This window comes from Rhinatrema bivittatum, chromosome 3 (assembly GCF_901001135.1).
Source record: "Rhinatrema bivittatum chromosome 3, aRhiBiv1.1, whole genome shotgun sequence".
Classification (NCBI taxonomy): Eukaryota; Metazoa; Chordata; class Amphibia; order Gymnophiona; family Rhinatrematidae; genus Rhinatrema; species Rhinatrema bivittatum.
This window is the reverse complement of record NC_042617.1, coordinates 190,227,083-190,249,262: the sequence shown is the minus strand read 5'-3', so window position 1 is coordinate 190,249,262 and position 22,180 is coordinate 190,227,083. Positions and strand designations below refer to the sequence as shown.

Sequence of the window (22,180 nt, the reverse complement as noted above, 5' to 3'; positions counted from 1 at the left end):
AAAACTGAGGCTAAAATCTGTGTGGGCTGTTTCAAAATTACCCTGTTTAGGTTGATCAAAATAGCAGCTTGGAGTATGGATTTGGTAAGGAGTGCAGCTGAAGTATAAGGTCTTGGATCTTATGTTATAGCATATTTGATGCTCTAAACTTGTTGAAGGATATTTTGTGGTGGTGGTGGTGGTAATGTGCTTACAATGTTTGCAGGAAAAAGGGAGGCATAAAAGCATCATAATTAATAACAATCTACAACTCGTTAGCACTAAATGCTTCTAGTGATAATGCAAAAAATATCACAGCAATGCTAAAATCTCTGCTGACAGGGAAGAGGTGGTATTTAGGATATTAAAGATTATACTATAAAATCACAAGTAGAAAAGGAAGTAGAAATCACCAGACATAAAAAAAATCAAGAATAGGAAATGAGGTATAGGTAAAATGCAAAACAAGTTAAGAAAAGATTATAGACAGACTGAAGGATAGCCAGTCAAGTTGACATGGTCTCTTATAAGACCTTCATACGTTGGACCTCACATTAAACACTGGAGAACAATTCTAGTCTTAAACATGAAATTTTACCATTTAGTGTAACTACAAATGGTATAAATACATTTTTTCCAGCCTTCACTCTGGTTTTAATATTATGTGCAATATTTCTAAAAAGTAATACCTGCTTACAGTCACAATACATTTCAAACACTGAATGTAACAAACTCTGCAGAACTTCATTGTCAGTAACATATTTTCACATTGTAGAATTTCTGCAAAGGAAATCTCTTTATTAGAAGGGCAAGAAAGACATCTGTTGTATCTTTAAATTTGCACACCTTACAAACATGATTGAACGATAAAATATCAATAGCATATTTGTAAGACAAATCTTCAGTGGCAGATGACATTATATTTCACATACACTGTTCAAACATACGCACACATTAAAAAAAAAAACCAAACAAGTCTCACTTTTGTTTCTACAGTAAATTCTGTGAAATTAACATTCTAGAATTGCCCTTTCTTTTAAGATATGCTTACTGTTCTATATATATATGAATACAACTATTTTTTTAAAGGTTGTTTGTTTCCAGTGGTAGCAGCAAGAAACTGTGTATGGTACCTTACAGGAGAAATATATATTAATATTATTAGAAAAGGCAGAGTTCTAGTAGCCGTGTTCTTATTGGAGAATACCAAAGTCTCTGTGTCATATTATTATTGAATGAACAGAAAAGGTGGAGTACATGAGACCACATTGTTCCCTTCTTCTGACGTCATGAAGACGAGACCTACCTGCTCTTGAAATCTCATGTACTACAACATCTATTTTGTTGGTCCTTTAAAAAGCAATTATAAACCCTTGGCACTTTTACACTATAGTCTTTGTGATGACAGTGCAATAATTGTGTTTAGAATTTTCTGCTTTCCTCCCCCTCCCAGAAATAATAAGTAAGAGGTAATAATGATCTGGCATGAGAAAGAAGCCAGTTATGTAGACCAATTGTCAGAGAGCCAAACAGAATGGTTACATGATATATATATAACTTTTCTTTTCGCATTTAATGGTGGCTTGTGTCTATACCTGATTCCATTTTCTGTATTGCACACATGCACCCATACGCAAACTAAGCACGCATAATACTCCCCACAGATTGCAATGTTCTTAATCTGCTTCCTTTGGCTCAGGACTCAGTTCCATTTAACCGGTGGCATCAGTTCACTTGATGACATTTTTTTCATAGTTATTTTCATAGCTTCCCAAGATTTTTTTCTGTTGTTTTTTTGTGTTGATTTTATATATAATATTCTGTTTAAAGAATGTTTATATTTTTTCTGTTGTTTTCTTGTATTGATTTTATATATAATATTCTGTTTAAAGAATGTTTATAATATGCAGTTATGTGCTTTGTTCAGATTTTCTTTTGATTTGGTGTACCAATAAAATGAAAATGACAAGAATGTGAACCCTCAGAAAGATGGGTGTTAACTTGTTAACACAGGATACATCTTGCCTTCCATATGTTTTTCCCTTTTTTGTATTTCCAGGCTTTCCAGTTTAAAATGGTCTGGGTCCATCATCAAACATCTTATGATTCTTGGCAACCTGCATTTTACAGGGTAGATGAACTTTGCTTATAGTCCCTCAGAATGACCGAGGCATAGGTAGCGCTTGGAGGTGTGCAGAGCATTGACTCTGACACTGGAGAACTTGGCACAGAACTTCCTGAAGCAATTGAATCTCGGAAAGGAGAGGGTGGGGTCAGGGCTGGTGAGTCCTCTAGAGTCAATTTGCTTGTTACCATCTCCTCCTCTGGATTTTCAGTGCTATCATACATATAATCTTGGATGAGGTTAAATTTCTCACTTTCTGCCTCCTCTGCTGAAGAGATTGGCTCCTCATTAAAAGCAGTCAGTTGGAGAGGAAGCATTTGTTGATGGAGCAGTGGAGGCTGGTATGAGGGCCTTACTCCATTCCCTGGCCCAGACATAGTGATTACTGAACTGAAGTCTGGGATACCAGTTGTCAGTCGATTGACCACACCATGCAACTGATCCATGATTGACCGCTGGGGTGGGAGGTTTTTGGGAAACTGGTCAGAAAAGTAGGCCTGGGCTTCTTCTATGGCCTGAGGTGGAGGAGTTGCAGTCACTCGCCTGTGCACCACCATGGAAGGGCTGGTGGCCTGCTTGAAACGCACTGGCTCACTCTCCTCCTCTTCCACCACATTGTACAAAGTCTTGGTGCTGCTGATGTCAGAAAAGGTCAAGCTCTTGCCTTGGCCCTGGTAGCTTTTGGTTAGGGGTTTGATAACTGCTGTTTGATTGGATCCTACTTCCTTGTGCTTCACGTGCAATGACAGTCTGTGCCACATATGTTGTCCCTTCTGTACTTGTCTTCCACCTGGTTCAGACCATGATACAGACTTTCCATTAGAACTATGAATAAAATAAAGATGGATTTATTTGAATATACAGCATGCATTATCATTTCTGTTCAAAGAAACATAAAATATGATGGCAAATAACCATTGCAAGACCCATCTAGAATGTCCTTTCTCCCGTCCTACTGTAGTGTCATAGATCCTAGATCAGATATGGCCAATTTCAGTCCTTGAGAGTCACAAACAGATCTGGTTTCAGGATACCTACAATGAATATGCATGATATAGATTTGCATGCACATTTTCCATTACATGCAAATCTATCTCATGCATATTCATGCTGGATATCCTGAAAAAACAGGCCTGTTTGTGGATCTTGAGGGCTGAATTTGGTTATCCTTGCCCTAGATGATCTTTGCTTCACCAGTACTTCCCTACTAATAATGATCCTTGGTATATGTCCAATATTTATTTTTTAATTCTGTTAATTGTCCTACCTGTCACCTTCATTAGGAGACTGTTCCATACATCCACTGCATCCACCACATTTTCTGTGAAGAAATATGTGTGTTACTCCTGAGTCTACTCTCTTTCCTATCATGACTACTTTGTCCTAGATCTTCCTTTCCACTGAAAATACTGTAACACTTTTATTCAAAATGCAATGCCATTGCCACTATCATTTACAAATACTATATCTCTATCTATAAGGGCTAATGAATATACTGTAGCTTTTTGATTAATAATGCAACTTTTCAAATTATTTCCTAATAACATTGCAAATCACTTGATATTTGAGTAGCAGAGAAAAGCGTCCAAAGCAAAAACTACCAGACCATGTAGCATCAGTATAATAATAATAAGCTGTAGAAACATGATGTAAAGCCATGTTGAGGAAGGCAAAATTGTTTACCTCCATACTAAAAACTCCAGTTGTAATCTTGGCTTGAAGTTTAGGTTTCCTCATTTTACCTTGAAGCAAGGCAGCTTTGCTTACTTTCCATCCGATTAAATATATAAGAACGGAGAAATGTTGTGTGTTAGACACTAATGCACATTCCACTGAACAACTTAATTAGTTTTATTAAAAGTGATTTTGGGCTGGATTTTCAAAGCAACTAACATGCATAAAACCCTGCTTTATGTGTGTAAAAGGCATTTTGAAAATCAATCAGGAACCAATGTGCGTAAAAGTACACCTATAACCTGGTTTGGCATGTATTTTTACACGCAGTGAGGAAAGGCATTCCAGGGGCATGAGGGATGGGCAGAATTGCGATTTTCATTCATCCTCTTTGAGTTTGAAAAGTATTGCATATAGATTACCCTGCACGAGATGTCCTGCTTGAAGACCAAGGCACTTTGTGTTAGATAATTTGTATGCTCGCTTAGTTAATTATCTGAAAACATTCATAGCAAACACATGCATGTAAATTATCTGTAAAAAGAATTGGGAAAAGTCTGAATGTACAGTGTATAGTTTTATAATAAAAATGCAGAAGTCCATACTGAGTGAGGTAGCAAATGGGAAATAACCTGGGTAAAGTTACTCAAGGATGCTTAGCAAAGATATTTAGCAAAACTTGCCTTGTCCACTGCTGAATATACCCTGCTTAGCAGTGTGGTTTTCCCAACCAGACTTAGGGCTAGATTTTCCTATGTCGCAGGGCTCCCTGAATCGTGCGCTAATGGGGGGGGCGGGGGAGCGAAGCAGGGGGTGGGCCTGCGAAAGCCGGCAGCGATCGCTGTGACCTCTGCGGTGCGATCGCTGCCAGCTTTCGCACCCAATAGCGCCATTACAAAAAGTGGTGCTATTGGGCGCAAAATAGGCAGCGAAAAGGGTTCTTACCTTTTCGCTGTCCGTGATGTCCTCGCGACGTCTGCCCTGGTGCCTCCCCGACCCCTCCTGTTCCAGTCTTGATGCCGCCCCCATTTAGTGATCGCACGTGAAAAGTCCCTTTTCGCGTGCATCACTTTGGAAAATAACCCCCTTAGCTCCCTAAACAATCCAGATGGTGCTGCATATTTTATTTATTTATTTATTTAACAGCTTTTAATATACCGGTGTTCGTGCGGGCACATCGCGCCGGTTTACAGTAAAACTTGTGAAAGGAGGAAAGTTACAAAAAACAGGGCGCGGGTGTGGGAGCAGGCTAGAAAATAAGGGGCGGGTGTGGGGGGGAGAGGAAAGGGGAGGAAGGGATAGCAGCTGTGAAAGTAGAGGAATGTAGCCATAGATATGGTGGAGGTATTTACAGGAGGAGGTAGTTACAGCAGAAGGGCTGCAGAGGTGTGATAACTAAGAGAGGGTTATACATAGTAACTTACTTATTATAATAATATATATTATAATAATAATAATAATTATTATTATTATATATTATTATTATTAAATAATAATATATAATAATTATATATATATATAATATATATAATAATAATATAATATTAGCACTACCCTGATTAATTTAGGCCACACCCTGGAATACGCTCAGCCTTCTTTCTTTTTACCTAGCTAAATTTTATCAAGAAACAAAGTTACACAGGTAAAATTTTGCTAGGGTGAAAACTAAGCACGTTAAATGAAAATTGTTTCATCCCTTATGATTCTTTATGATTTACATTTTTATTATAATTGGTTCTCTAACTTGAACATTTTGTGATTGTTACATGCATAACAATTCATCATGTCCAAAATGCTGATTACATAATTATCTCTTCTTCAGATTTTTACATTATGTGATCTATGCTATGCCACATGAAAATCAGCTGGTAACATGGGTTAACACGCTGGTTTTAACATGGACATCAGTGCCTGGTTTAATGCCCGATTTAGCGTAGGGAATATAGCCTTCAGTACATCGGGCATTAACAAGTACATCAGCTGGTTTCTATTGTGGCCAGAAATGCATATGCCCTACTGGCTAATACCATCCCCAATGTGTCTCTAACACTCACCTCCCAGGTCAGCAAAGATGGTTCCCCGAGGATCTATCCCTTCTATCTACTTCTTGAATCATCCAAGAAGTGTCCATCCTGTCTCCCACCCCCTTGAATTTTTGTCTGGGATTGGGAGGTAGGCCTGTCCCCCTCCAGTCCCAAAAACCTTACCCCCACCTATTCCATCCAAAGATCCTCCAGTGAAAATGAGAATAGGATAGGAGACAGCTTCAGTAAGTAAAATGGCACCAGCAGACCTGAGGTGTTCCTTTGCCCTGTATGGTATGCATGGGACAAAGGTGTGTGTGTATCAGATGAGGACAACCAGAATCATTTTGGTCTTCATCGTCAGTGAAGCAAGAGGGAATTGTTGTTTTTTCAGCCTTCATCTTTATTGGAGGATCTTTGATTGGTGTAGACAAGCGGGTGATTGGTCTTTGGGAAGTCTCCTTGGCTGACTGGTGAGTTAGCTCATGCCAACCAATGGGTTAGCACATATCATATAGCTTACCATCCTTTGTGGTAGTGCATATTAATTATTAGTGTGCTGCTTAGCATGCATTTGCATACTAATCAGTTCATGTTAATAATTTTTGTATGTCTGCATTAAATCTCCATTAAATGCAACCTAAACTGTGTCATATAACCACAAAGGTTTAATGTGCGCAAATATGTTTAGTATGCATTAAATGCTTGCATTAGCATTAACGCACTTAACTACATGAAAAGTTTGAATTAGCTACATCACAAACAGTGATAAAATGAAGAAATACATTAAAAGGTGAGTTTTAAAAGCCCTATGCGTGCCAAAGCAGGAGATACAAGTGTGTCTTGGGCAGTGCGCACCACTCGGATTTTAAGAAATGCCCAAGCACGCGCGTGTCTCCCAGTATGCGCACAAATCCAAAAGTTAAAAAGGGGCGGGCACTGGCATGCGCATAGACTGGGCAGAGCATGGGCAGGACATTCAGGGAAGGTCACTTGGAATCATGCGCACGTATTTACATGCACAAGCGGTGCGCCAGGGTCCACTACTGCGTAACTTTACTTCAGCTATGGATGGAGTGTAAGTTTTAAAATAAAAAAATCAGGGCTAGTCAGTGGGGTTTGCAGGGTAGGGGCTACTAGGGTAAAAGGGAAGCTATCTAGCTAGGGGGGGGTGAGGAAGTCCTATCCTTTACTAGAGAGAACTGGGAACAAACTGGGGAAATGGTGCATATGTCTAGTAAAGTCTCCCCACTTATGCGGTAGAGGCGGCATTTGCACGCACATGTACACATCCATATAAAATTGTGCACGTCTGCACGCACTGCTGATTTTATAACATACCAGTATATGTGCATATGGTATAAAATGGCCGCTTCCATGGTGCGAGCCGTCATACGCCCATGCACGTGCACCGGCATGGCTGTTTAAAAGTTACTGCCCCCGCTGTATAAAACTGTCCATTTTACTTTGATACTCATACGTAATGGAGTCCTGGTTCCACACCGTTTTAATAAGAAAAATGTGACTTAAATTAATGCAACATATAGGGAAACCCCTCCCCCAGATAATCAGGAAACAATATTCCTCTTATACTGAAATGAATAGTAGTTTCCAATATTCAATTGTTTTTTCTCTCTGTCAAAATAATGTTAATGAGATTGTAAATATTAAAAGAGATATTTAGCAACAGGTGCAATATACTGCAACGCCAGTCTAAAATTCTGCAAAATTAAAATTTGCTGCATTATGCACATGGATCAGATGGTAGTTATTAATGTTTCTTTGCTCTACTTATATCACTACAAATGAACTTGCTGGGCCATAGAGTCTTTTTTTCTCCAGAAAATTTAGCAAATAGTTTTATTTACCCATAGTTGTCAAGCATTTTCACAGTTCCTTTATTCAATACAGTGGAACTTGTCTAATCCAAATTCAATGTTTTAATTAAGAACAAATGACTGCTCCCTTCAATCCCTTTTGTATGTGCTGCTGTTTCCTTATTGAGCATTCCTTTATTTGCATGAACCATTAGTAACCTTGGTATCTAATTTTCACTGTACCCATGTCAACCAAACTGGAAATCAGGGGCTATCTTCTTATACGGTTTAGTATTTACTCAGTGGTATCCACAGAAACAAGATGCAATATTGAAACTTCAGTGCTTATCAGGATAATGTATATATTTGTCCATAAAATTCAAGGATTTCTGGTTATGATAACTTGCTTAATAGAACAGAAAATGTGTCAAAAAATATTGTGACAACTTTTTTTTTTTAGTGATCATGAGTTGCTATTGTAAGCTGTCATTTTTATGTCCTTTTAAAATGATCTACATTAGGTTACTTTCTTCTGCAGTACAAATTCAGATTCTTTTGGGTAGAAGACTGAGTTGAAAAGCTGGTGCATATCTAATAATCTGTTCTTTCCTTTTATGCAACATTTAGATTTAAATACAACATACATGAGCTGTAATTAAGGTTGTAAATGGCTCCATCTACAGAGATGCCCACAAATATCTCTTTTTTTTTTTTATCCACACCTGTAAGCCCTCCAATACCAATATATTTATTTCTGCTTGAGGTTGGTGCAAGTACAGGCCAGAGCATTGCTGCAGTCTCAAAGCTCCCATTACTTCCTATGAGAGCAATTTTCATAATTTTAAAACTCTTTTTCTGGCTGCAGAGAAGAAGGAAACACAGCTGCAACAACCAGTTTCTTTTACTCTATCACATAACAGCTTTAATAACTTTTGTACCAAATTTACATTATTTTAATATTCTGGATAGAGCTTTCTATGCAAAAGTCACTGTTAAAAAGGCACTATCGCTTTTGTTTCTGGCAGGAATTAAGCTGCTTGTCTTTTACATTTAATCTATAAAATACATAACATCAATCTTATCCTAATCATCATTTATTTGTCACAGTTTTCCAAGAGTTTAAAGCATATTACAGTAGGATAGGTTACAGATGCATTGTGAACATACCCATGGATAATATAATGCTATACATAATACATTGATGCATGATTGGATCATGGTATAGGTATCCCTGTCTGTAAATAGTACAGTAGTATGCAGGCTATAAATGAGGACTTGATGGAGTTCAGGATTGTTAGCTGGGGCAGAATGCTGCTTCAAAGAGCCAGATTTTCACCAGCTTTCTGAAGGATAGAAAGTCCAATGCAAGTCCAGTGTGGATTGGTAGAATATTCCAGAAGGTTGGGGTTGATCCTGCAATTGTTTTCGTCATGGTGTTGGTAAAGAACATTGATTTTTAGTACCACTAGTTGAGGTTGAGACAGTGAGCAGAAGAGAGCAAGATGGTATATAAGGAGTGAGACATCTGCTGAGGTAGGTTGGGGCCTGGCCTTTGAGGGATGTTGATATGATAGGAAATTGGAAGCCAGTGAAGGGTTCTCAGAATTGGTCTTCTCTACTTTCCCTGATTTCATATCTTTATTCCCTTTCCCTCGCACATTGTCACATCTCACACATGCACTGAAGACAGGATTTCCATGCATACACATCAATAATATTATACCAATGTCTCATGCACTGTTAAAGAATACTAGATAATTAAAGGAACCCCTGCATCCTCAGTCTTACAGTTAATACAAAAATCACTATCTAAATATACAACCATCCCACAAAAGGCTTTCTCAGGCAAATATACCTATAGCCATAAGTAGTACTAAAACATACATTCCAAGCTCAACAACAGTTTCACATTGAATCATACTGCTGTCTCAGTCTTAATGAAGACTACCAGCTACACTCACTGATTTGTTTATGCGTAAACTACAATGGACTTTTATGGGGGTAATTTTCAAAGTCATTTACTTTTGTAAAACCCAGTTTTATGCACATAAATGGCTGTTATAAAATTGTCCTGGGGCCGTGCATGCAAAAATGCTCATGTAACCCCGACCGCATGTGCACTGTTACACGCACTGAGGAGAGGCATTCCAGGGAGGGTGGGGGTGCATGGAGCTGGGAGCAAAGTTTGCCCTTACATGCATACTACTTAATTTTAAAAAGTATTCTCATAAATGTACCCACACAAGTTCTGCTCACCAAAGAGGAGGAGTAACGTTATGCACGTGAACACGTAAAGTCTACCTGAGTAGACTTTACTGCTAAGCAGGCTGCTTGAAAATTACCCTCTCTATGGATAGTTTTCAAAGATATTTCCACATGCAAATAGTGATTTACGGACTCCCTCGGTATAGCTACAGGTCTGTACTTTGCTCCACAGTGCAAATAGCACTTTCAGCCACATTGAGAGCAGGTGTTCTTGGGGTTGTGTCTAGTTTGGAGAAGGAAAATAATGCAAGTAGATTGCATTTTTCAACTCTACATGCATTATATCCCAAAGCAAATATATCCAGACAAAAAGCAAGTGCGAAGGCCTTTGGGTACTTTATGCCCATTACAAGTTTCAAAGTGAAAGCATGCATGTGCTTTCATTTGGAAAACTTACGCAAAGCCCATGGATGGGTAATACCCCCAGCCCATGCCCCAATGCGGAGAGTTTGCAAAGTGCCCCGTGCAAAACTAAACAAAACACAGCTGACACAAGAAGGTATTGCAGAATCATTTTATTATTCTCTGCAGGGGCAATGTAGAAGGGCTTTGACGTATCATCTGTCCACCTGTTTCTGAGTGGCACAGTGTGAGGCATGACTTCTGTTCTATTGCTTCATCTCTTCTCAGCATATGGATTTCACTGTATAGGTGAGAAAGGAAAAAATATAATTACTACAGAAAAAAAATCCCAGTAAACCTTCATAACAGTGGTTACAACATTGACATTGGCTACATCAAAACTTATAATGCAATCAGGTACGAATAGAATAAGAGGCAGAGAATGCCATAGGATAAGATTATTATATCTTTAGGAATTGAAAACATAATATTCTATTAACTCTTTCACTTGAAACATCAGAAATATAAAGTCCACAGAAAGCCACCCTTCTTACAAAAAATGCTACTACACAACAACTACAGAAAGGTAATAATGTGGGTAAAAACAAACAAACTATAAAAAAGAGAGCATATGACCACAATCCAGGTGACAAAACAAAGGAACATTCATTCTCATAACAAAAGTAGCACAGAGAAAACTTTAGCACTTATCTTCTCACACACGCCAGTCAAAAAAGACCTACAAAATGAAAACGAGGCTGCCTCCACATACCCACACAGGGATACAAGCAGTTGAGAAAGGGTTTTTAAAAAGTACAAAGAGGAAGGAATAGACATTTCACATTCATCCATCCTGACAAAAATCAATCAAGGAAAAATCCTTCAAGCTAAAATTTACAGAAAGAGTCAAACTGGATTTTATTCAGATTATACCATTTAAATGAACATATGAGGAGTCTTCCTAAAGGTGAGGCACATGCTAAGGCATGCAGCTCAATATAAAACCAATGCCATTAATCTTTGATCAGAATATTAGAAATCAGACTCAGAAAAATACCTGTAAATATAGTAAAATAGACTTTTTGAAAAAAAAAAAAAAGTTCTCAAAGTGCTATTAGCCTCTCAAAATAAAGTAAAAAGTACAAACCCTACCATGGACATATTTGGCCCAAAAAGTCACCTATTTCATGAAGAAACTAACAGTGTCCTTGCTTACATGATGCCATCTCAGTTGAGTCACAGCAAAAGAAACATTGTTCTCAAACAAATATAAATGTTTGTTAAAGCAGGAAAAACACCGAATCGGGTTGTGTCATTATACATATATTGCCTACAGATCAATTTTCCTAATCCCAAAGCAAAGTATGCGGCAACTGGTCATGGTTGTATCGCAGAAAAGAAGTGAGAATGATTTAGGATAGGTAAAAGACTGCAGGGAATTTGAGTAAAGCAGAACCACCTGGGAAGAGCAGAGCGAGGTGGATGCGTTTGTGAGCAAACACAAATAAGGACTCACCATGTCGATGCTCTACACCCCCGATTTCCCTTCCAAGAGCAAGATTTGTAATAGAGCACTCCATGATGAGCTCCCCAATTATTGTAAGACATAACCACAATGCAGAGGGAATTCTGTTATCTGAGACATGGTGCTGAATTCTGGCCACCTTGATATCACCCGTGACTTTGTATCCCCCTTGCTTGTATTTCAACTCATTTACCTATCTGATGGCCAATCTACTAATGCTGCTAGATCTCTGGAATTATTTCCAGAGCTACTATTTATGAGTGCTATTAGTAGCCCAGGCTTATTAAAAAAAAACCTGCTATTATACTGAACATGGTAATACAGGAATGAGTGAAACTAGCTTGTTTTTATGTCTGTGCTAAGAAAGAACTAAAAGTGAGGGCAGTGACTTTAAGCTGTATTCACAGACAGACAGACAGACTCCTAGGACATATGCATTTTGAGCATGGTAGAGGAAGAATGATCATTATCATGAGGAACTGTTTTTGAACAGATACCTAAAATAGACAAAACTTATCCAAGCAAATGAAATGAAACATAATATATTTTGTTAAAGAGAAAGTAGAGATCCCTCATTTTGACACACAAATGAAGTATTTGTGGGTTCGGAGGGTCCCTTGTAGTGAAAGTTTCTATTTGTATGTGTGAGAAGCTAACACCCTGCCCCCCCCCCCCCGCCCCCCCAAAAAACCTCTTCACTTTAATAGAGATGGAAAGCAGGACAAACGGTAGTGATCGGTATAATCAGGGATTCTTTATTGGTGTTAGCCCGACTCTGGGTGAGTTTCGCTCTCACAGGAGCTGCCTTAGGGGCATAACAATGTGAGAACTTCACAGCATATCAATTGGAATTGTGGTAAATTGACACAAAGTAGAAACAGTAGGGGTGTGCATTCATTTTGAACTTAAATGTAAAACGCAACTTTTTTTTTAACTTAAAAAAGTGATGAGGCGTAAACGATCGGATTTCCAACTTATTCAATATAGCTATGTTGAATACGTTGGAAATCGCGATTGTTGATCTAAATAAAAATTTAAACCCCTCACCCTCCTTAATCCCCCCCCCCCCAAGACTTACCAAAACTCCCCAAGCTGGCCAAAAGTGCCTTTTGGGCCCAACGAGGAGTCCGGGAGCGGACCCGCGGGGAATCACGTGACGCCGTGTCACTCCGACGTGGCGCCGACGTCATGTGATTCCCCTCGGGTTCGCTCCCGGACCCCTCGTTGGGCCCAAAAGGAACTTTTGGCCAGCTTGGGGGGGCCTCCTGACCCCCCCAAAGGAGTTCAGAAATGGCATCCTGACTCCCCGCTGGACCACCAGGGAGTTTTGGTAAGTCTTGGGGGGGGGGGGGGGGGATTAAGGCGGGTGAGGGGTTTAAATTTTTATTTGCACATATGGACATAGACTCAACTTATGGAATTCTCCATATGTCCATATTGACCGCAAATGACCCCCCCTTTCGACTTATGGACTTATGAACTTAAACTTTTGGTCTGCACATCCCTAAGAAACAGTATCTTGCCAGTTAGAATGCAGTTGGAGTTTTTTTTTAAAACAACGAATACCACTCCTATTAAGATGTATTTCTTTGTCACGTAGTAAGAGGAAAAGAGATTAGTGATATGGCAAGATACTGTTTCTACTTTGTGTCAACTTACCATCTCTATTAAAGTGAAGGGTTGTTTTTTTTTTTGGTTTTTTTTTTGGGGGGGGGGGGTGTTAGCTTCTCATACATACAGATAGAAAGAAATAAAGAATCCCTGATTATACCGATCACTACCGTTTGTCCTGCTTTCCAGCATTATTGATCAGCTTCCGATTTGTTTCTTGGGTCCTACCCTTTAATAGAGATATGCATTAATTTTAAACAAAATTGTCTAATTTGTCATGATTCGGGAACACCGAAATACAAAAGGAATTTTTATGAAATTTTGGAAAATTCGTATTTCGTGTTAGTGCACACTAACAAGATTTAATGTGCACTAACTAGGTTATAGGCTTTGGGCCGAATTTGAAAAAGGTTACATGCATAAATCTGGAGGATTTACGTGTGTAACCAGTCTTACGTACGCTGGGCCTATTTTAAAAAGGCCCGGCGACATGTAAAGTTCCAGGACGCATGTAAGTCTCAGGGGTTTACTAAAGGGGTGGTCCGGGGGTGGGGCCAGAGGCCTGCAACACAGCAGCCATTGCCGCTGTGTCGAAGAATTGCATGCTGGCAGCCTACCCGGAGGCAAGCACAAAAGGTAAAATATAAATTTTGGGGGGGTGGGAAGGTCAGGTTAGGGGGAATGGGGAAAGGCAGCGCAGCTAGGCGCACACAAGGTGCACAATTGTGCAACCCTTGCATGCGCCGACCCTGATTTTATAACTTGTGTGTGCCTGCAAGTTATAAAATCAGGTGTACATGTGCAAGCACTGGGTAGCGTGCACACATGTATGCCTGCAGGCAGATTTCCAAAGCCCTATGCACGTAAATCCAAGAAGAGTTATGCGCGTAGTGGGGTTTCGCGCGCCGGGCCTATTTTCAAAAGGCCTGGCAGCACGCGTAAAGCCCCGGAACACGTGTAAGTCCCGGGGCTTGAAAAAAGGGGTGGGCAATGGGTCCGAGCCTCCAGGCACAGTGGCCATTTGCTGCTGTGCCTGAGATTGCGGGCCGGCCATTGGTCGGCGTGAGCAACCTACGCCTGCCCGGAGGCAGGCACAACTTATTAAATAAAGGTTGGGGGGGGGGGGTTTAGGTAGGGCTGGGGGCCAGAAGGAAAGTTCCCTCCAAGGACGCTCCAATTTTGGAGCGGCCTTGGAGGGAACGGGGAAAGCCAGCAGGTCTCTCCAAGGGCTCAGCGTGTGCAAGGTGCACTATTGTGCATCCTCTTGCATGTGCCGACCCTGGATTTTATAACGCGCGCATGTTATAAAAACGGGCATATATTTGTGCACGTCAGGTTGCGCGCACAAATGTACGCCCGCACTTAGGTCTTAAAATACGGCCCTTAGTGCGCACTACCTGGTTTTCTAATTTCGGAGTTAGTGCACCCTAATAGGACTTAGGGAGCACTAACTGCTTGTTAGCATGCACTAACTAATGTTAGTGTGCACTAACAAAAAATGTTACCAATAAATTAAAAAAGTATCAATTGGGGAGTAGTTCATTAGCTAGAAGAATGGTTCTGCAGTCCCACTGATGTCTCCTTATTGTCTCTTTAGAAGAAAACAGCCAATGGGAATGAAGAATCAAACCTTTTAGCTAACGAACTGCCCCTCAATTGACACTTTTGAACTTATTATTAACATTTTTTGTTAGTGGGCACTAATTTTATTTAGTGTGCACTAACAACCAGTTAGTGCTCCCTAAGTCCTATTAGGGCACACTAACTCCAGAATTAGAAAACTAGGTAGTGCATACTAACATGGAGTTAGTGTGCACTAAAGGCCAGATTTTAATACGTACACGCGGGCATACATTTGTGCGTGCAACCTGGTGCGCACAAATGTACGCCTGATTTTATAACATGCGCGCGCAGCCCCATGTATGTTATAAAATCCAGGGTCAGCATGCACAAGGGGTGCACCTTGTGCTTGCCGAGCCCTTGGGGAGCCCTGCTGGCTTTCCCCGTTCCCTCCAAGGCTGCTCCGAAATCGGAGTGGCCTCTGAGGGAACTTTCCTTCTGCTCCCCCCACCTTCCCCTCCCTTCCCCTACCTAACCCGACCCCTAGCCCTACCTAAAACCACCTCTAACCTTTATTTTATAAGTTGTGCCTGCATGCGCCTGTGTGCTTAAATATTTATGTGCTAATTTGAAGTTGAAATCCAGAAAATCCATGCCCCGCCCAGACCATGCCCCACCGCTTTTTGGGACCTTTTCATTTGTCACAGTGGGAGATATGTGTAACTTTACTTCTGCTATGGAGGATATGTAAGTAATAAAATAAAGATAAATAGATAGATTGGAGTGGGTTTAAGGTTTAGGGCTAACAGGGGATAAGGGAGGCTTTTAAACTGGGGGGTGTTTGGAAGTCCTATCCTTTACCTGGGTGAACTGGGAAACTGGTGATGGCATCAGCATATGTGTTTTAAAATCTCTCCACTTACATGGTAGAAGCATTTGTGCACATAGGCACATGTCTGTTTAAAATTGGACGACATGTGTGCCCTTTATTTATTTATTTATTTATTTAAAGTCTCTTCTATACCGATAGCCGTTCGCACATCGCATCGGTTTACAAAAAACAGGAAATTTTGGGCGGAGCCGTTACATATAACCGATATATAACATATAACCTTTCATGGTTATTTTATAACATGCATGCATATATACCTGTATGTTATAAAATGACCGTATCACTGGGAGGGGGCCGATGAATGCGCGCACATGGTAGCCTGTGCACCTGTTTAAAAGTTATTGTCCCTCTGTATGACAGCATTTGGAACATGCCCGCCATCTCCTTTGCAAATGTGCATGATGTCATCAGGGCAGGATATGGGATGCTGATTCAGAAAGCGGAAAGGTGGAACATTTTGCAAAGCAATTTTCACTGGCATGATGGGTTTTACCCGTGTAATTTGGCTGTCTATAAAAGACCACCATAAATACTGTTAAAAGTTTGAATGTTGTTCTAAGACGTGTGTACTAGTAGCCAAATGGAGAAGAGGTATTCTTAGGGTTGCATTTATGTTGAGGGAAGTAAAGAACACATGTAGATTGCATTTTAAAGTCTATGGCATGAATTTCCAAAGGAGTTATATGCGTAAAATTAGCATATATCGTAGTAATTTTCAAAAGCCCCCTGTCATGCATAAATCCTTTTGAAAATTACCTCCTAAGCGTGCACTTTTCAAGTACAATTCTACCTGCAGAGAAAGCAGGTGCAAGTGATTATGCATGCTTTGTACCCATGGCAATTTTCAAAGAGAAAATACATGCACACTTTCACTTGAAATACAAAGCCTGCAAATAAAAAAGTACATGCAAGCAATGTCCCGATGCATACAGTTTGAAAATTGCCCCAATAACAGAAGTCAGTGAAATGAGGCTAATAATATATTCTACAGATGAGAACAGTGCAGGGCTTAAGGATAATCCTAGTAAATGTGCATGAAATAGATTTTCATACAGTTAAGGAAGTCTGCATGCAAATGTGTGCCATGCATATTGATTAGGGATATCCTGAAAATCTGACAAGTTAAGGGCCCTCAAGAACTGAAGGTATCCACCCCTGGCTTAAAGATTGAGTAAATTCCACGTGCACAACATGGATAAGATATGTAGCACACCTTCAGTCCTATGTTAGAACTAGAAACACAATTGTGTTTTATTTGTACAATGCCTCAAATATTCCTGTGGGTGATTATTTGCACACCTCCAAATCTGGCAGATTTAAGCCCATAGTGGTCATTCATTATTCAAAAGATATATGTGGTTACATTTGACTTTTTTCCACATAAATCTAATGGGTTAAAACTTCCCCACACCTTATCTGGCTAAAATAGGTCTACACAAAATCGCTGTGTGCAGAGATTTAGCCAGAGATAAAAGGGGTCAGGTGAGGGCATGCCCAGAGTGGGATTTTCAAACTTAGCCTGTCAGCACGATATTCAGCACTAAGGGGGTCATTTTTCAAAGCAATTGCACGCGAAAAGTCTTTTTTCACGTGCGATCACTAAAAAGGGGCAGCGTCAAGACCGAACAGGAGGAGTCAGGGCGGCACCGGGGTGGATGCTGCAGAGACAGCGTGGATGGCGAAAAGGTAAGGAGCCTTTTCACTTCCAATTTCTTGCCCAATAGCATCACTTTTTACGATGGCGCAATTGGGTTAGGAATCTAATTAAAGTTTTGCTGCAGTGCAAGTATTATTTCAGGTTTATTTATTTATTTTTTTCCAATTTTCCAGATTGAAAACATCGGGACAGTTTTTATTCATTGCTGATTTTACGGGTGGGATAGGGTGATTATATGCTTGACATTATATTTGCATTTTTATTTTGTGTATGGAAGGAGGGATCCTATGACTAATATACCGAAAGGGATATTGTGTTTTTGGACTGCTGCATATGTTGATTTATTGTAATCTACTCCAGGGTCTGAAGAAAAAGCGGATGATCAAATGTAATGGATAAATAAATATAGAACATATTTTACAATGCAGCAAAAGATTGGTAGATCCCCTGACCCTCCCTTTTCATATCTTCTATGCAACTAAAAATACACAATATGTTGTTAATCACAGGAGTTAACATGTGAGCTGTTTATCTCAGCGAAATCCAACTCAGTTGCTATTAAACTGATGAATGTGTCTTAACTCTGGAAAGCTTTTCTAAAAATATTTTGTGTTTCATCCAGTCAAATGGTATCACCTGCAATGTATCAGAGAATGCAATATGTTAATACAACAGCTATTTAGCACATTAGCCTATGCAGCTTGTAATTAGCATAACATAATGCTGGCTCTAAATATAAGTGCCGTCACATAAGGTGTAATTAAGCAATAGCCCCCATTGTTGAGTGCTCTGCTGAGCCTTCAGTTCAAGGCCCATAACTCAGATCACAGGCAATTATCTTGAGTTAGAGCTCAGAAGTAAAGAAAAAAGTGCCCTATATTTAATTTACAATAGAAACAGAAGATGTTGGCATTTGGGCCTGCCTACTGTGCTGCCACAGATCCGACTCGAGCTGTGTTCTTCTCCTTCTCTTCCCCTGTCACATAGCATCTGTCCCAAGCAGGGGACAATCAAGGCAATCTGCTGCCCGCGGCAAAGGATGAGATGGTGCCCTCCTGTCCCCTCCAAAATACAGCATAGGTCAAATCATTGAGAAGGCCAATGAGGGGAGAGGTGGTCCGCTTGAAGTCTGGCCCTTTTGTTAATTTGAAATGCTACAGAAGGGAGAAAGCAGGGATCAGACTTCCTAGAGGCGTGGCAGATAGTGATAGGAATGGAAACTTTAAAAGCGAGCAAACACGCATCCATATTCGTGCATATGTGGATGCGAAGACACATGCACTAGAATTTTATATCGTCTGTGCAAGTGCCTAACGTGCATTTGTGGGCTCCTAATTTTAAGACATTACCCAAGGAAACGATATTTGCATATTTTCCTTAGGACTGACCAGCTTTTAAATGCACGTGAGCACATTTCATAACATGCACATATAAAGCAAATTACCAGTTTTACCAATTAGTCCACCAGTTTGCACAGTCTCTCTCTAGGTCATCCAGTCCTTTCTCGTTCTTCAGTCTGCACTCCCCCCAGTTTACCCAGACACTTTACCCAATCAGTTTTTAGCTATGATGAGATTTTTTTCTGACTTACACCTGATAAAGAGCAGAAGTAAATACGCGAAGGTAACAGACTGAAGCGTATTGTGTTCGCAGGTTATAAAATCGGGATTTATGCACATAAATGTTAGCCCTGCCCGGGAATGCCCCTCGCCCGCCACAACTCTGCCCGTATTTTACATGAGTAAAGTTATTCAAGTACTGGTATTTAAAGCATGTATGTGCAAGGTTTATAAAATAGCAGTAGCACAAATAAGCTGCTTGTGCACACATCTGCAATTTTATATGTGCGCATTGCTTTTAAAATTCACATTAATATTTCTAGGAAGCTGACATCCCTGCCACACTCTTCCAGGAACCCTACACCTGCCTCCCACATTTCCCTAGTATTTGGCCCCTGGAGATGGGTGAATGATGGGGGGTCATGTGTGGTGGACTCCAGATCGGTGCAATGATATTAGGAGCCTAAACAAACTTTACTGCCTTGCATCCTCTTCCTCCCAACCCTCACCACACACAATTAAAAAACTTTTGCATTTATTATAACCCCTCTTAAGTTGTTGTCCATAATATAAAGGTCACTACTGCCTCAGGGCCAATATTATCATCCCAAACATTTCATTCTTAGTGCCATGTGCATATGTTGACCACTGGGACTCTGGGGGTTCAACCGGTGGAGAGGTGGACAAATCTCCAGAGCTTAAGGTCTACAAGGGAATCACTACATAATCTTTCCAATCTCACATGCTCCACTGGATCTTCTCACAATGGCACTCACACCTGTAGTTCACAGCAGTCTATCGTGAACTCAGAAGAAGCAGGCAGGATGCTTGAAGGGGTGTTCAAATAAAAAGATTTCTGTAACTTACAACTGGATCCAAAAGTAATTTTCTTATCTTATCTTATCTAATAAAATAGCAAATCACAAAAATATAAAATAAAAATCTTTTGATACAGATGGAATGAAATTTAAAGTGCATTAGTCTCTCTCTCTTTCTCTCTATCCAGCTCTGAGTCAATGTCCCTTCCTGATGACAGGAAAGTAGAAAAATCTCTTTTCCAAAACGTGGCTAGGAAAGTGATGGTAAAAAGTCTTCCTTCCATCCAAAATAAAGAAATGCTTCTCACAAAACTGTTCTTACTTCTTGGCAACTACAATCCACACCTTAACTGGATGCCAGGCAAAGTAGCACCCTATCCCGATCCCTCAGGAAGAGCTGATGGTCCCTCCTGAGCTAGGAGTAGGTCAAGAAAACATCCCAACTCTCTCAAAAATCAAAACTCTTTCTTCACTTATTTGCTTGCCCAAGGCAGTACCCTCCAGATCCATGAGGGCTTTAACAAGTCCATTGTCTTTTTATCCCAAATCTGCAGGCTATTGGACCTACTGAGATCCACCAGAAAAAAATACTCCTTCTCCTCCAAAACTGAAACTACAACCAACCACACATTGCACATACTCAACCCAGGTTATATAGGGAGAGCTTGACCAATTTTAGCATCCTAGATGGAAAAAAATATTAGGGTTGATCCAAAAAGTGCCAAGAACTCTCCCTATAGATGGAAAAGGGAAAAATTAGTAGTAAGGGAACGAAGTACACACTACATATAGAAAAAATCTTTGCTTTAGAAATTTCTAACCTTATATTGGAGGTAATTTTACACATTCTTTAAAAAAAAATGTTGGAAGTTGATGTTAATTTACATCCATACAAAAACTCCAGAGGATGTGGTTGGTGCAGTTAGTGTAGCTGGGTTCAAAAAAGGTTTGGATAAGTTCCTGGAGGAGAAGTCCATTAACTGCTATTAATCACATTTACTTAGGGAATAGCCACTAGAGATGTGAATCGTGTGATCGATCGTCTTAACGATCAATTTCGGCTGGGGGGGGGGGGGGGAGGGAATCTTATCGTCGCGGTTTTGTTTTTTAAAATATCGTGCAAATCGTAAATCGGGGGAGGGCGGGAAAACCGGCACACTAAAACATCCCTAAAACCCACCCCGACCCTTTAAAATAAATCCCCCACCCTCCCGAACCTCCCCAAAATGCCTTAAGTTACCTGGGGTCCAGAGGGAGGGTCCCGGTGTGATCTTTTACTCTCGGACCTCCGGTGCGTTGTAGAAATGGCGCCGGCGCTACGTTTGACCTGTCATATGACAGCAGGGCAAAGGTAGCGCCGGCGCCATTTTGTTTTTTGTCCCCCGACGTCAGGAGCGTAGGAGATCGCTCCCGGACCCCCGCTGGACCCCCAGGGACTTTTGGCCAGCTTGGGGGGGCCTCCTGACCCCCACAAGACTTGCCAAAAGTCCAGCGGGGGTCCGGGAATGACCTCCTAAACTCGAATTGTTTTGCCGTACAGCAAAATGGCGCCGACCGTACGGCATGGTCGGCGCCATTTTGCTGTACGGCAAAACGATTCGAGTTTAGGAGGTCGTTCCCGGACCCCCGCTGGACTTTTGGCAAGTCTTGTGGGGGTCAGGAAGCCCCCCCAAGCTGGCCAAAAGTCCCTGGGGGTCCAGCGGGGGTCCGGGAGCGATCTCCTGGACGCGTGACATCGGGAGCTAGGAATCAAAATGGCGCCAGCGCTACCTTTGCCCTGTCACATGATAAGGGCAAAGGGCCACTGGCGCCATTTCTCTTCACAGCAGCCGTGGGCAGATAGCGGGACATCGCGCCAGGACCCCAGGTCATTTAAAACATTTTGGGGGGGTTCGGGAGGGTGGGGGTTTGTTTTAAAGGTTCGGGGTGGGTGTTAGGGTTTTTTTGGTGTGCCGGTTTTCCCACCCCCTATTTAACGATACAATACAAATGCCCCTGACGATAAATGGTGGGCATTTGTTTTGTATCGTGCACTCTAACGATTTTGGACGATTTTAAAATTATCTGATGATAATTTTAATCGTTCAAAAACGATTCACATCCCTAATAGCCACTGCTATTAATTACATCAGTGGCATAGGATCTTCTTCATGTTTGGGTAATTGCCAGGTTCTTGTGGCCTGGTTTGGCCTCTGTTGGAAACAGGATGCTGGGCTTGATGGACCCTTGGTCTGACCCAGCATGGCAATTTCTTATGTTCTAAACTCCAGAGGAAGAAATTTGTAATAAAATCTTTTAAAGATATATCTGAAACAGGAAGCATGTGAGGGAG

The 22,180-nt window shown here is 40.8% G+C and overlaps 1 protein-coding gene across 1 annotated transcript in view; it reads right to left on the bottom strand.

The window, feature by feature from the left end:
* Positions 1–2,103: 2,103 nt before the first annotated feature.
* Positions 2,104–22,180, bottom strand: part of GRM1 (glutamate metabotropic receptor 1) — a 915,771-nt gene continuing 895,694 nt past the window's right edge. Inside the window, exon 8 of the mRNA XM_029594037.1 lies at positions 2,104–2,929. Within this exon, the coding sequence (XP_029449897.1) occupies positions 2,104–2,929 (826 nt within the window). The remainder of the gene's footprint in view (positions 2,930–22,180) is intronic.